General features: G+C 44.8%; 1 protein-coding gene and 1 non-coding gene across 4 annotated transcripts in view; one reads left to right on the forward strand and one right to left on the reverse strand.

Annotated features, from left to right (window-relative positions):
- Positions 1-277: 277 nt before the first annotated feature.
- LOC132897626 (U2 spliceosomal RNA) lies at positions 278-469 on the reverse strand. Its single transcript, XR_009656351.1, has one exon. It is a non-coding gene; the product is annotated as a U2 spliceosomal RNA (small nuclear RNA).
- A 5,565-nt stretch (positions 470-6,034) lies between these two features.
- The window catches only part of fxr2 (FMR1 autosomal homolog 2), a 29,308-nt gene continuing 20,142 nt past the window's right edge, over positions 6,035-15,200 (forward strand). The window contains exons 1-5 of one of the 3 annotated variants that reach the window (XM_060928072.1): positions 6,035-6,392; positions 6,546-6,740; positions 9,441-9,493; positions 11,591-11,684; positions 12,081-12,152. In XM_060928072.1, coding sequence (XP_060784055.1) covers positions 6,690-6,740; positions 9,441-9,493; positions 11,591-11,684; positions 12,081-12,152 — 270 coding nt within the window. In that variant the 5' untranslated portion in view covers positions 6,035-6,392; positions 6,546-6,689. The remainder of the gene's footprint in view (positions 6,393-6,545; positions 6,741-9,440; positions 9,494-11,590; positions 11,685-12,080; positions 12,153-15,200) is intronic. The other 2 variants (XM_060928157.1, XM_060928243.1) reach the window with 2 other exon arrangements.

Below are 15,200 nucleotides of genomic sequence, written 5' to 3' on the forward strand. Positions count from 1 at the left end.
GAAGCAGTGAACACACACGCACACACACCCAGAGCAGTGGGCAGCCACACTAGAGTGCCCGGGGAGCAGTCAGGGGTTAAGTAGCTTGCTCAAGGGCACTTCAGCCCAAGGCCGCCCCACGTTAACCTAACTGCATGTCTTTGGACTGTGGCGGAAACCGGAGCACCCGGAGGAAACCCGCGCAGACACGGGGAGAACATGCAAACTCCACACAGAAAGGCCCTCGCCGGCCGCTGGGTTCGAACCGAGAACCTTCTTGCTGTGAGGTGACTGTGCTAACCACTACACCACCGTGCCGCCCAGTACTGCAATACCAGGTTGATGCGTGGAGCAGAAGGAGCAAGCCCCCATATTCCAGCTCCCTGTTCTAAAAATCTGTTTAATATAACGTTCTCGTTTAGAGAACATATCAGATATTAAACTGATAAGAACAGATACTACACAGATAATTGTTATTGATACAAACAATTTAAAGATTTATATATTAATTTTCTAGTATCAAACAACTGTGTCTGTACTTTCACTCTGTGAATTACAAATTATTCCATTATGTTCCTCTGTGAAGACCGAGCCTGATCATGCTGAAGATGGACTGCCAACGCTACCACTGCCTAGTTTGCCCATTGATGCTCTTGTTGCCATGGATGATCAGGAATCACCTGCTAAGATAAAGAAAGAAGAAACAGCAGACTGTTCAAGGTCACAAAAGAAAAACAGTGCCCTGGCTGACCTTTTTGGTGATGTGTTTGTCACTAAGTGTGAGCCAGGTAAGAGCATAAGCCTACAAAGAATATGAAGTTCTGGATCTGGAGTCTGATCCTTTGATGTGGTGGAGAGCAAGGGAAGGCAAATACCCTATCCTCTCAAAGTATGCAAAGCACTGCCTTGGGGTTTCTGCACCTAGTGTTGCAAGTGAGTGAGTTTTCTCAACGGCTGGAGATGTTGTCAGTGCCCAAAGGGCATGTCTTAGGCATGTTGACATGTTAGTTTTCATATCCAAAAATATGATTTATTCCTAATGATTTGCTTGAACTGTTTTAAGTTGGAGTTTCGAGCCAAAGTTATGAAACAGTTTTACATGTTGTCGAGTTACTACTGTTACTTGTACTAGTTTACTGACACTGACAGTTCCGTTTGAACTTTTATGAATATGCAAAAATATTCCTAATGATTTACTTTACCTGTTATCAGTTATAGTTTTGAGCCAAAGTTGCAAAACAGTTTTACATGTTGCTGAATTACTAGTGTACTGATTGAACTGTTATAAATATGCATAAATATTAAATTACTCTCTTTGAAGAGGAAAGTGTTTGTGCGTGAGCATGACTGATACTCACTGCTCTGCGCTCAGGAATTTATCAATTCAAGGTGCCAAAATATCCTTATTTTAACTTATTTTATACGGTATATTTTGTTTTGTTTTAAGCATTTTACACTTACATATCCTGTTCCCTTGTCAGCATTTGGAAAGTTTTTTCTTGTTTCCAGACAAATTTCAATGGGATTTTGTTCATTAAAGTTTAAAATCTGAGGTTTGTTTGTCCTTTATATTTATTTGCAGAATTGAATCGAAATGAATTGAATCAAAGGGTCTGAATTGTGAATCGAATCAAATCAGTGTCTTAGTGAATCGTTGCAGCCCCAGTGTCTGGTGTGACAAGTGGGTCCATTTCAGTATTACGAACTTTTTGGTATCACAAATTATTTGGACGTCCCCAAAGGAGTTCGGTATAGTCGGGTTGCAGTGTACTTGCAAAGTTGCAGATATCTTGCTGATACACGATGACAGGGTCTCACAGCACAGGTTGATCACAGCATAAATGTATTTTATGAATATAATTCAACAGTACAAATATTGGAAAATATGTATTTTATTGGAGACATGGTTTTGGTATTATGTTACCTGTCTCACAGCTCCAAGGTCCCCGGTTTGATCCTGAGCTGGGGCTACTGTCACTATGGAGTAGTGTTCTCATGTGCATGTGGGCTTCCTGTGGGTTCTCCAGTTTCTTCCTGCGGTCCAAAAACATGCCAGTAGATTGCTATGATAAATTGTCCTTAAGAGTGAGTGACAGAATATGTGTGTGTGTCTCCTGTAATGAATTGGCATCCCATTCAGGGTGCATTCCCACCCAGTGTTTCTGGGACACACTCTGGATCCACAGTGACCCTGACCGGGATAAAGTAGTTACTGATGATTAATGAATGAATGAATCATATTTATTTACAAAAGCTATTTTGGTTTACTGTTTCTGACATTTTCAGTCACAGAAGACAAACTAGTTCATCTCATCTCATTATCTCTAGTCACTTTAACCTGTTCTACAGGGTCGCAGGCAAGCTGGAGCCTATCCCAGCTGACTACGGGCGAAAGGCGGGGTACACCCTGGACAAGTCGCCAGGTCATCACAGGGCTAACTAGACACAGACAACTATGCACACTCACACTTACGGTCAATTTAGAGTCATCAGTTAACCTAACCTGCATGTCTTTGGACTGTGGGGGAAACCGGAGCACCCGGAGAAAACCCACGCAGACACGGGGAGAACATGCAAACTCCGCACAGAAAGGCCCTCGCCGGCCATGGGGCTCGAACCCGGACCTTCTTGCTGTGAGGCGACAGCGCTAATCACTACACCACCGTGCCGCCCGACAAACTAGTTAAAATGCTAAAATGTAAAGATGAAAAAATATATGATTTTGTATCATATTGACAGCACTATTTCTAGGTGTATTAAAACTGCAGTTAGATATTATTTATACTTGGTAATGTACTGAGATTTCATAACAAACATATTTAGCTCAAGTGATCAGTCAGCTGATATTTTAGTTTATATATTTCGCACCGGGTGGTGTAGTGGTTAGCGCTGTCGCCTCACAGCAAGAAGGTCCAGGTTCGAGCCCCGCAGCCAGCGAGGGCCTTTCTGTGTGGAGTTTGTATGTTCTCCCCGTGTCCGCGTGGGTTTCCTCCGGGTGCTCCGGTTTCCTCCACAGTCCAAAGACATGCAGGTTAGGCTAATTGGTGGCTCTAAATTGACCATAGGTGTGAATATGAGTGTGAATGGTTGTCTGTGTCTATGTGTCAGCCCTGTGATGACCTGGCGACTTGTCCAGGGTGTACCCCGTCTTTCGGCCATAGTCAGCTGGGATAGGCTCCAGCTTGCCTGCGATCCTGTAGAACAGGACAAAGCGGCTAGAGATAATGAGATGAGATGAGATATTTCGCACCAGATCGGACGGGAAGCTCTTTAACCTCTCCAGACTAAGAGCCAAGTCCAAAGTCCAGCTGAAATGCCTTCGAGCCTTCCTCTTTGCTGACGATGCTGCTGTCACCACCCACTCAGCCGACGACCTTCAGTAACTCATGACCCGGGTCAGCCAGGCCAGCCAAGACTTCGGCTTTACAATCAGCCTGAAGAAGACAGGTCATGGCACAAGATGCAGAATTATCACCGCACATCTGCATCTCAAACCATGAACTGTACATTGTCCATGACTTCGTGTACCTAGGATCTACCATCTCTGACTCCCTCTCTCTCGACACTGAACTCAATAAGCGGATCGGCAAAGCCTCCACCACCATGGCCAGACTGACGAAGAGAGTGTGGACGAACAGTAAGCTGACAGAGCACACCAAGGTTCATGTCTACAGCACTTCTGTTGTGAGCACCCTCCTGTATGGCAGTGAGTCTTGGACCATACGAGCCCGACAGGAACACAAGCTCAACGTCTGCCACATACGCTGTCTTCGACGCATCCTAGACATCAAGTGGCAGGACAAAGTTCCCAACACCACCGTCCTGGAGAGAGCTGGAATTCCTAGTCTGCACAGCCTGCTGAAACAGAGACACATGCGCTGGCTCGGACATGTTGCGCATATGGGCGATGGCCGGATACCAAAAGACCTCCTGTACGGTGAACTGGCAAAGGGAAAACGGCCCATAGGCAGACCCCAGCTGTGATACAACGACATTTGCAAAAGAGACTTGAAGGCCTTGAACATCGACACAAACATCTGGGAAACCTTGGCTTCAAAGCGAACAACCTGGAGACAAGCAGTACACAAAGGACTCTCCAGCTTTGAAGAGACACTTGCCCAGCAGTCCGAAGCCAGGAGACAGAGACAGAAAGCCTCCAACCAGATTGACAGACCATCCTCAGTCTTCATCTGCCAACTGTACCAGAAGGGCTGCCATTCCCGCATCGGACTCATTAGTCACAGTCGACACTGTTCCCAATCCTGATTGACACAGAGTGCAGACCCATCGTCTCCCGAGACTGAAGGATAGCCATCCATTATCTGTAGCCACTTATCCTGTTCGACAGGGTCGCAGGCAAGCTGGAGCCTATCCCAGATGACTATGGGCGAGAGGCGGGGTACAGCCTGGACAAGTCGCCAGATCATCGCAAGGCCAACACATAGACACAAACAACCATTCGCACTCACACCTATGGTCAATTTAGAGCCACCAATTAACCTAACCTGCATGTCTTTGGACTGTGGGGGAAACCGGAGCACCCGGAGGAAATCCACGCAGATACGGAGAGAACATGCAAACTCCACACTGGGCTCGAACTCAGGACCTTCTTACTGTGAGGTGACAGTGCGAACCATTACACCACCGTGCCGCCCATATGAGTTGGGGGTTAGGTGTCTTGCTCAAGGGCACTTCAGGCATTCCTGTTGATCAACGGAATCAAATCAGCAACCTTTTGGTTCCAAAGCTGCTTCTTGAACCATTAGCCCATGGCTTCCCCTTTTATTTCAAATATATATATATATATATGGCGGCACGGTGGTGTAGTGGTTAGCACTGTCGCCTCACAGCAAGAAGGTCCGGGTTCGAGCCCCGTGGCCAGCGAGGACCTTTCTGTGCAGAGTTTGCATGTTCTCCCCGTGTCCGCGTGGGTTTCCTCCAGGTGCTCCGGTTTCCCCCACAGTCCAAAGACATGCAGGTTAGGTTAACTGGTGACTCTAAATTGAGCGTAGGTGTGAATGTGAGTGTGAATGGTTGTCTGTGTCTATGTGTCAGCCCTGTGATGACCTGGCGACTCGTCCAGGGTGTACCCCGCCTTTCACCCGTAGTCAGCTGGGATAGGCTCCAGCTTGCCTGCGACCCTGTAGAACAGGATAAAACGGCTAGAGATAATGAGATAGATAGATAGATAGATAGATAGATAGATAGATAGATAGATAGATAGATAGATAGATAGATAGATAGAGCGGCACGGTGGTATAGTGGTTAGCACTGTCACCTCACAGCAAGAAGGTCCTGGGTTCGAGCTCAGCGGCCGACGGGGCCTTTCTGTGTGGAGTTTGCATGTTCTCCCTGTGTCCGCGTGGGTTTCCTCCAGGTGCTCCGGTTTCCCCTACAGTCCAAAGACATGCAGGTTAGGCTAATTGGTGGCTCTAAATTGACCGTAGGTGTGAATGGTTGTCTGTGTTGGCCCTGTGATGACCTGGTGACTTGTCCAGAGTGTACCCCGCCTTTTGCCCATAGTCAGCTGGGATAGGCTCCAGCTTGCCTGCGACCCTGTAGGACAGGAAAAAAAAAAAAAAAATATATATATATATATATATATATATATATATATATATATATATATATATATAGAGAGAGAGAGAGAGAGAGAGAGAGAGAACTAGGACAGTAGGTGATAGATAGATAGATAGATAGATAGATAGATAGATAGATAGATAGATAGATAGATAGATAGATAGATAGATAGATAGATCGATCGTACTTTGAGAACCACAGCAGTGGGGTAAGTTCTTGTGTAAATACGACACGGACAAACGTGTACACAAATGGTTTTGTGAATCGGTATGGATCGTGAAAATAGTCGGCTAAATTTAGCACAGAGAAACTACAACCAATCACCAGTCCAGGCATTGGATTTGTGTGGACCAGCCTCTCATGTCTCCGCCAATGAGCAGTGCTGTACTTATTGAATGACAGGGCTTCTGTCCAATCGCCTGAGGCGAGTCGGGTTGTGGGCAGAGCTTGCGGTGGTAGGGGTGGGCATTTGGGGGTCATTCACAGTCGCGAATTTTCACTCGGACGGCGCGCGTGCACGGGGAGGACGGGCAACGGGGCTGAGAGGAGTTGCCGGGCGACAGGAGGATTTTTAAGCTAAACTCTACGACGCTTTAAGATTTACGCCATAACTCGCACTGTCGCCTAACATCAGCAGGAAGACTCACTTGCTCTGGTTCTTAACTAGTAGCCCGGCAACCGAAGGAGGAGGTGTTCGTGAGGGCTAATTAGCGACCATTAGCTGTTTGCTAACATCGCCGGAGAGATTAGCCGACAGCCTGCATCCTGACCCGAGCAGCTAGCTGCGTTAGCCGGACCGGTGCGGCTCCTCTGTGACTGTCCAGACCACACAAGTAAGAGCAAACTGATCCACCGACGGCTAGTTATCTCGTGCTAGCGTTACCGTTATTGAGTTAGCTCGAGTGTAGGGTTTATTATACGGGGTGTCTAGGGGGAGCTAACAGGCTAACCGCAGACATCTCTCTTTGCTAACTTACCCTACCCAGCCCCTCTCCCTCCACACCGAAACGCTGGAAATCCGCAAGCGGCCGGAGACGGGCGAAGGGCCGGTGAAGCTGGGGCTGTTAGCTGAACCACACAGTGGAGGAGGACCCGCGGAGAGGCACAGCGGCGGGGACGCAGCGGCCGCCATGGACGGGCTGCCGGTGGAGGTGCGCGGCTCTAACGGGGCCTTCTACAAGGTAACTCCATTCACTGATGCCGAGGTGAAACCTGGGACGAATCGCAACACCGTCGTTTAAACAGCTTGCCAGAAGATCTAGAACGAGCTCGGGGTTTATTTCTACCATCTCTCATGCCCATGACACGAGGCTTGCCATCACTTTTTATAACGGAGGCCTTGATCAACACTCAGCTCGGGCTCCCTGCTAGACCAGATCTCCTCCACACTGACTGGGAAAATGTGGAAATTCAGGAGTAGTAATAATAATGGACCTTGTGTTTAGACCTTCTGACCCAAAGCATCCTTCCAAATAAACATCTCACACATTTTTTGTTTTGGCATGCTATTTAGTGGCTGAGTGTAGAAAGTCTAGAGTCATGTATGTAGTAGGACAGACTTAGACGTCTGTCAAGACATCCTAAGATCTTTCTTTCTGTTCCGAGCCATCAGCTTCATGCTTTTAGAGGTTTGCGCAGCTTTATTTAACAGGGATATTAACAGCATTTTTCTACAGGCTGTCATGGGCACCTTTTGGAACGGCTCGCTCCAAACCGAGCAATATCATTGCAGTCCTACTGATCATATCATCTAATTACTTTTTAATGAGTGGACTGAGTTATTACCTATTGGTGCACGAATTCCTCAACACCACAAACCCTCCTGCCGGTTAAATGTTTTCACGCAGATCCAGTCTGATTAGTCGTGTCAACCAGACTAGGGTGCTTTTTTGTTTTGTTTTTTTTCTTCCTTCCTCCCCTTGCTGTTGTTGTTTTCTTAATTAAGCAGCTACTTGCCTCGGTTGTATAAACCCCAGTGATCTACCCATATGTTTCATAAGTCATCATCTCATTCATTGTTTTTGTTTCCAGTTCAGGGATTGTGAAAGCATAGTGTGTGTGTGTGTAATATTGCGGATCGTTGCTTTCCTCGCAGGTTTATTATTCGCAGTAGTAGTATTGGTGTTGCACACGTTCTATAATGAGGGGTGACATTAGTTGTCTGAAAGTTTGGTTCTGAGGGATAAGAGCAGGTGGAAAAGGAACAGGTGATCTCAGCCCTGACACTCAACACTCTCTCCCACCCCACGGCTGCTCGGCGCAGTCGCTGCCCATTGGTTTAGCAGAATCCAGATCTGCCCTGTCAGCATAACTTTACCTTAAATCAGAAGTTCGTTTAACACTACAACGGTCGCTGTGCGCAGTCACGTTTTCACTCATATATTTTTTTTTTTTTCTGCCACTCCATTTTATTCCTAAAATAATACTACTACTTGCTCGATCCTTTTAGTAATATTTGAATCACTTTCTTATTCTGGGCTCTGGTTTTTTTTTTTTTTTTTTGCTTTCCAGTTTCAAATTGCTTGCCAAAAATTTCCAAAAGTACTTATAGTTGTATTGTTTGCTGACATCTGTGAAGTCTTAAAGCAAAGAAATTAAATTTGCCCATCGTTCCCTCTATTCGAAAGTTTTTATTCAGGCTTTGCAGTACGAGGAGGACATTACTGGGTCAGTCAGATGTGTTGAGTTTGCCACAGCGTAGCTGAAGATTGAAATCAAGTGCACACTTGCTTGGGTCTCCTTCACTTTTGATATCAGAGTTACATAATGGCTACCTCTGTGGTTTCAAGATCTGCACGGAGATCTGATTACAGTTGAGTTCCTGATGCTGCTAAGACATTTGCCAAGGGTTTACTTACTGTGTTGAAAATGATAGCCTCCTGACTAGTTTGTGCTCCATCATATTAAAGTAGATGGCCAGTGCCTCAATGACCCTTCTAATGCAGACCGCAATGATGCTCTGAGAACAGTCAGGCCAAAAGGGGATTGGCTACGTTCTGACGTGGAAGAATGGCGAACGCAAGTGACACGTTGGACGTCGGAACTTCTCAGGGATGTGTCCTGACGTCCAATGGCTTCGTAACATACCGAGTTACACAACGTTTTCGTTTTGTCTTAGAAATTTCAGTGATGTATCTCCAAACTGATTTTGAATGCCAAGTAAGTTGGTGCCATATGGGGACATCCAACTGACTAGTCACAGTCGGTTCAGATCGAAGTACAGGAAGCTTTTGAGACTTGATGTCTGCACATAACTGCACTACATCATATCAGAACATGAAACCAGGGAACGGTTTCCAGGGAAGGTGTCTCTCCAAGCAGGTGGGATACCAGAGGTCTTGATTTACATTCTTTATCTCTCCCATTCCTTGCAGCCCCATATTAGGCAGCGCCATCATTCAGCGTACACTGTGGGTTAGAGGTGTGTCTTGATAAAACAGAGTTGTGGCATGATGAATGACGAACACGTTTTGAGAAGGGGGTCTTGCTCTCCATGACGGAGTGTGCTTTTTCGTAATGTGCATTTTGCTTTCCCTGCTGTGATGTGTGCCAGACCACCACTTCCCACAAACTTTTATCACGTACTCTGTGTGTGTTCATCCGTATATGAAACCTGGTCTGACTGTCAAGGGATCCTGAAAGGGCTCTTATGCCCCTCAAGACCAGAGATGTCAGGAATATATGAATATCGAGAGAGAGAATCTTGTGCATGCTTTCTTCTGCTTCATTGTAAACTGGCTGTGCCAACATCAAGAAACGCTTTATGGCAGGTTTTTTTTTTCCCCCCCATTACAAGGAATGCTTGTTTTTTATTGCAGCTTTACCAGAGTATAGTATCTGCTTGGAACTTATCATGCTCTGTTTCCTCTGTGTCTTTTCAGGCATTCATCAAAGATGTCCATGAAGACTCCCTCACGATAGTTTTTGAGAACAAGTAAGTTTATAACTTCTAATTGTCTAATAGGTTTGAGTGTAACACTTGTGGATGACCTCTGACCTCTACACCAATCTACACAGCAGGCTAAATTGACTATTGATGAAACAATGCTCTTTTTGCACCCACCTGAACTTAAACAACACATCGAGCATAACATTCGTGCGTCTGAAGTTTTGCCGGTCGTTAGTGCTGTCTGTTTCTCTTTAATCTAACTTTGCCTGTGTAAATCCCCTGTTTTTTTTTTTCTTTTTCCCCGTCTCTCTTTCTCTCAGCACCTGTGCTAGCCTGTCTCTCTGTGTCGCGCTCAATCTTCCATATCCCAAACCCCTGCCCCTGTATCTCTCTTTGTGTCTGCTCTTTAATTTATTTTCCCGCTCCTTCACTTCCGTTTGAGCTTTCATGGTGTTGATTTGAACCATTCTCAGTCAGCAAGTTGACCAGTATACTACCTGGGCCATATTTTATCCATATCGTACAGATCCAGCACAGCGAGGTTCGTTCTGTCTCTGTCTGCCCTGATGAGGGTGAGACAGAAATAACCCTTTGAGATATGTGAACTCGGGTGGGGGTTGATGACGTCCCTGCCATTCTTGGCCTGGCTACTTTTGCCTGCCGTCAACTACAAATGACTGCCATCAGTAACCGTTGACCTGTGCTCGTGCATAAATGCTTCTGTCTCTGCTAATTCTGTATTTTAATTTGTGCTCCATTCTGGCAAGTGGTTAAGGGTGAAATAAAAGCAGATATCGGCGTACCCCTCGTCTCATGTTTTTGCCGAGTTTAAGAATGACTCACCATACAGATTAAGATTTGTGTGTGAGTGAGAGATGGAGAGAACAAGAGAGGGAAGGGTGGTGCCTTGGTGGCAATCTTTCTCATACTGTCCCGTGTTTGCGCCAAACCAGTCTGATACAGACAGCAGGTTTGCGTGTAAGGAAATGCATGAAGTTTACTAGGATCATATGAAAATGGCTCGAGGATTTTCAATCACTTTTACAAAGCAGTTCACCTACAGTTGATCAGGAATTAAGTGCGATCTCGACCAGAGCCAAGAGACTGACATGACCGTTGACTGGAAACTCCATGTGCAATTACCAGAAAGTTATGCGCGTGAACCGAAGCCAATATATTCACAGGAAAATGAATGAATGTTTATGGCGTCTCGTACTGACACTTTTTAAAGTGGCAACACTTTAGCACGTTAATGTGACAATCGGAGGAAGAAAATCTCAGCTTAAAAAAAAAAAGAGAGAATTTCTGGAAGTTGTTCGCCACTTGTGATGAGATGGAAAATTCTTCATCACATTAATAATCTGGTATTGGATTGCACTGATAAACATGCTCAAGTATTAAAAACAATTGTATCAAATATCCTGTGATGTGGGATTTATTTAACAATTATTCACTGACGGTGAAGTGAACAGCAGCATCACGGATATTCACAGAGCCTGAGGCGGATAATTGTTTTAGTCCAAGTACACAGGTGATTTTGATTAAAAAAATTTTAACTCGTATTCAAAACAATCTTTTTTTTTTTTTAATTAATTTCAAACTTCAAAAGCAGCACGCAAATGTAATAATGGCACAGACTTGTCACTTATCTATGCTGAGTCACGCAAAATACTTTTTGTTTTGAAATCAATAAAATAAATCACAATTCCACCTTACCTTTGAATAGTTTTAGACCAAACTTCGTAGCATCTTTAGTGCTTTTCGGAACAGCATTTTCTTTCATGGCCTGTAATTCTTACGCCGTCGCTTAGTGACGAAGTGATTGGTCGCCGTTTTTCCGAGTTGACTATCGAGAAATAGTCAGAATTTCTTGAACACACGATTTCCTATAATCACCTCTGTATTTATACTAAAACGTTATATGAAATGTGAATGTGTGCAGCCTGCTAGGATACCTTTTTAAATGCTCCAGTGTGTCAGTCATGCTTGAACCCAAGGAGATTAATAAAGTGCTTGGCTTAAATTTTGTTCCCAGCTAAGAATTAAAGGCGGAGATGTGTTTCAGTTTAAGATATTAATGGATATGTATGCATATGATGGGGGTGTGTGTTTTTTTTTTTTTTTTTTTCTCTTTAATAATAGCTGGCAACCAGAGAGACAGCTGCCATTCAGCGACGTGAGGTTGCCGCCCCCACCCGACTACCACAAGGACATCGGTGAGGGAGAGGAAGTAGAGGTAGGGCTGCTGTTACCTTAGACGACAACTCCTCCAGATCACAACTTTACACACCTTTGTTAACCATTACAGTGTGTAAGATCACCTTGCCAGCTCCCTTTGTTCTCAACATGACAGCTGTTGGGGGCTATTCGAAAGCGTGGCTGGCATTTCGAAAATGCGAAACCACATGAACACCTACTGCTCTTGATTTAACCAGAGTGTATCTGCATTTTATATATACGTTTTAGTGATAATTTTTTTTTTGGATTTAAATGTCCGAGTCTTTTCTCCACAGAGTCACCAGACTCGATCTTCTTCGTCACTGATATGTTTGTTTTTTCACTTTGTGCTTAATAAAAACACCCACGCACTCCACCCATACATGCTCACCAGTTTTGTCTGTCTGTGTGTCAGGTGTACTCGCGAGCAAATGAACAGGAGCCCTGCGGCTGGTGGCTGGCGAGGGTGAGGATGATGAAGGGCGAGGTGAGTCTTTGAGACTGGTGGTTCACCGTGTGTGTGTGAGAAGGAATTCTCCTTCGCTGTTCAGCTGCAGTAGCCAAATGCAGCTCTTGATCTTATCATAAGCAGCATGAAATACAGGAGGGTTCATACACCTCTCCCATTCATCTCCACTTCTATTTTTTCCAAGTACTGTATAATCCATATCGCATACTATAGCGGAGTGCATCGGTGAGCTCAGAGGAGAAGACTGAGCATGTGATTGCGGCTTATGGAGGCATTTAAATGATTACTTGGAAAAGCACAGGACGGAGATGCTCGTTCTTGATAGCGTATAGTGTAAATTTAAATGTGAGTTAATACTTCGCTGACTTTTTTTTTTCCCCCCTTCCCCTCATGTCTTTTTACATGCAGTTTTCTGTCAGAACTCAGACTGTGCAAGTGTTTCTTCTACTTTAATCATTCTCATCTGTGATTAGTGTTTGTTTTAACTCTTTACCCCCTAAAGCAGTTGCTATAGTCACCCTTGTATATGTATATACTGTTCACCCTTAGAACATATTTGCAAGAAAAAAAGTCTAAAGACAAGGGTTTAGACAAAGGTGTCATATGTCGTCATTATGGGATATACATGGGGTCGTCATTAAGGGATAGAGTTAAATATGAAAAATGCAATTCAATATATAACTTGGACACTATAACATGGATTTTCATTTGTCATTTCAACCATATACATTTGGTACAGTACACAGTTAAAGCGAAACAACGTTTCTCCAGGACCGTGGTGCTACATTAAACATCACAGGACTACAATACGAGACAAAGTGCAAGAGTGCAACACTGCAGACAATAAACGACACCACCAACATAAGCAGCGGAGTTGAGTGTGCATATTGAGGTAGTATGTGAAAAGGGAATAAGTAAATGTAAACCTCGTTGTGTGAGAAACATTGTGAAGCAATAGTGCATTATTGTCCACTGTGCAAAGACTACAGTGTGAGTGGTGCGCTCAACAGTCTGTGAGAATCCGTCCATTCCCTTAGAGTTGAGGAGTCTGATGGCATGAGGGAAGAAACTGTTCGTCTGGCCATGAGGGCCTGAATGCTTCGGTACCTTTTTCCAGATGGCAGGAGGGGAAAGAAATTGCGTGTGGGGTCGACTACGATACTGGTGGCTTTCCGGATGCAGCGTGTGGTGTAAATGTCTGTGATGGAGGGAAGAGAAACTCCGATCTTCTCAGCTGTCCTCACTATCCGTTGTATGGTCTTGCAATCCGAGACGGTGCAGTTCCCAAACCAGACCATGATGCCACTGCTCAGAATGCTCTCAATAGTCCCTCTGTAGAATATTGTGAGGATGGGTGATGGAAGATGGGTTTTCCTCAGCCTCTGTAGGAAGTAGAGGCGCTGCTGGGCTTTCTTGACTATGGAGCTGGTGTTGAGGGACCAGGTGAGGTTCTCCGCCAGATGAACACGAAGGAATTCGGTGCTCTTGACGTTCTCCACGAGTGAGCCATCAATGTACAGTGGAAAGTGGTCACTCCGTGTTCTTCTGAAGTCAACAACCATCTCTTTTGTTTTGTCCACATTCAGAGACGGGTTGTTGACTCTGCACCAGTCCAACAGCCGTCGCACCTCCTCTGGAGTTTAACTCCTCGTTCCCACCGATGAGACCTACCACAGTCATGTCATCAGCAAACTTGATGTGATTTGAACTGTGAGTTGCTGCATAATTTTAACAAAGAATGCTGGGGATATATACAAATTAACTCCAAACTTCAATGCGTCTAATGAGGCAAGAGGAAGCTGACGAGCCTCTGTGTTTCCATCTTTGAAAATGCAATCGTGTTTTTGAGAATACCTGCTATCACTACAAGATTGAAGGCTTGTAAATTTTACTCTCGGCCAATTAAAAGTGAGATGTTTGAGCTGCACTCTGGACTCTGCTTATACTGGAAGAGTTTAACACGAGGCGAAGAAAATGATTATACTCCGTGCTGCCCGAATCTTCCTGTCCTCCATTACAGAGAAAGCCGTAATCATAAAAATCCAGCCAAGTTAACATGTTAAGATCCTGGGACTAGACAAATTTAACCTGCTTGTAAACCTTTAAGCTTCAACTAAGCAACATTAATGTATGTGAAATGAATTGTTTCTGTGGTGCTTCTATCGGTTTTGTTCAAGTTAATCTCGATGAATGGGTGAGAATGTGAGCCCCCAGAATGTTGGCTAATAAAACGGGTGAATAAAAAGTTGTTAATAATGAGTTATTACGAAGTCTATCCCATTTTATGTTCAATAAATCTCATCTCATTATCTCTAACCGCTTTATCCTGTTCTACAGGGTCGCAGGCAAGCTGGAGCCTATCCCAGCTGACTTATGGGTGAAAGGCGGGGTACACCCTGGACAAGTCGCCAGGTCATCACAGGGCTGACACATAGACACAGACAACCATTCACACTCACATTCACACCTACGGTCAATTTAGAGTCACCAGTTAGCCTAACCTGCATGTCTTTGGACTGTGGGGGAAACCGGAGCACCCGGAGGAAACCCACGCGGACACGGGGAGAACATGCAAACTCCACACAGAAAGGCCCTCGCCAGCCACGGGGCTCGAACCCGGACCTTCTTGCTGTGAGTCGACAGCGCTAACCACTACACCACCGTGCTGCCTGTTCAATAAATATTACTCCTTTTTTATCTTGACTAATGTTATAAGCTAGTCTAACTGGAATTAAGCATCCCTGATGCTTTGTAATTGAGTTCTCGTAACGATTGTATTGTTTATTGCAGTAATTACAGAGGCGGTGATAACATAGTTCAAATATAAAGATTGATTAGTTCGACAAGCTAAACCCTGAGTCATGGCCAGCACACAATCCTGCTTTGTCTTAAACTTGAACCCTGGCATTCAGGCTCATGTGCATGGTTGAGCTCTGCTTTTGTACCCTCAGACCTGGAATGTGAATATTGATGGAGCCATTTCAAACCCCTTAGGAGCACATATTGGCCTAATAGCACAGATACATAGTGCTTGACCCAGTTACCCATAAATGTGCCTCCAAGATG

The sequence above is a fragment of the Neoarius graeffei genome, chromosome 1 (genome assembly GCF_027579695.1).
Source record: "Neoarius graeffei isolate fNeoGra1 chromosome 1, fNeoGra1.pri, whole genome shotgun sequence".
Taxonomy (NCBI): Eukaryota; Metazoa; Chordata; class Actinopteri; order Siluriformes; family Ariidae; genus Neoarius; species Neoarius graeffei.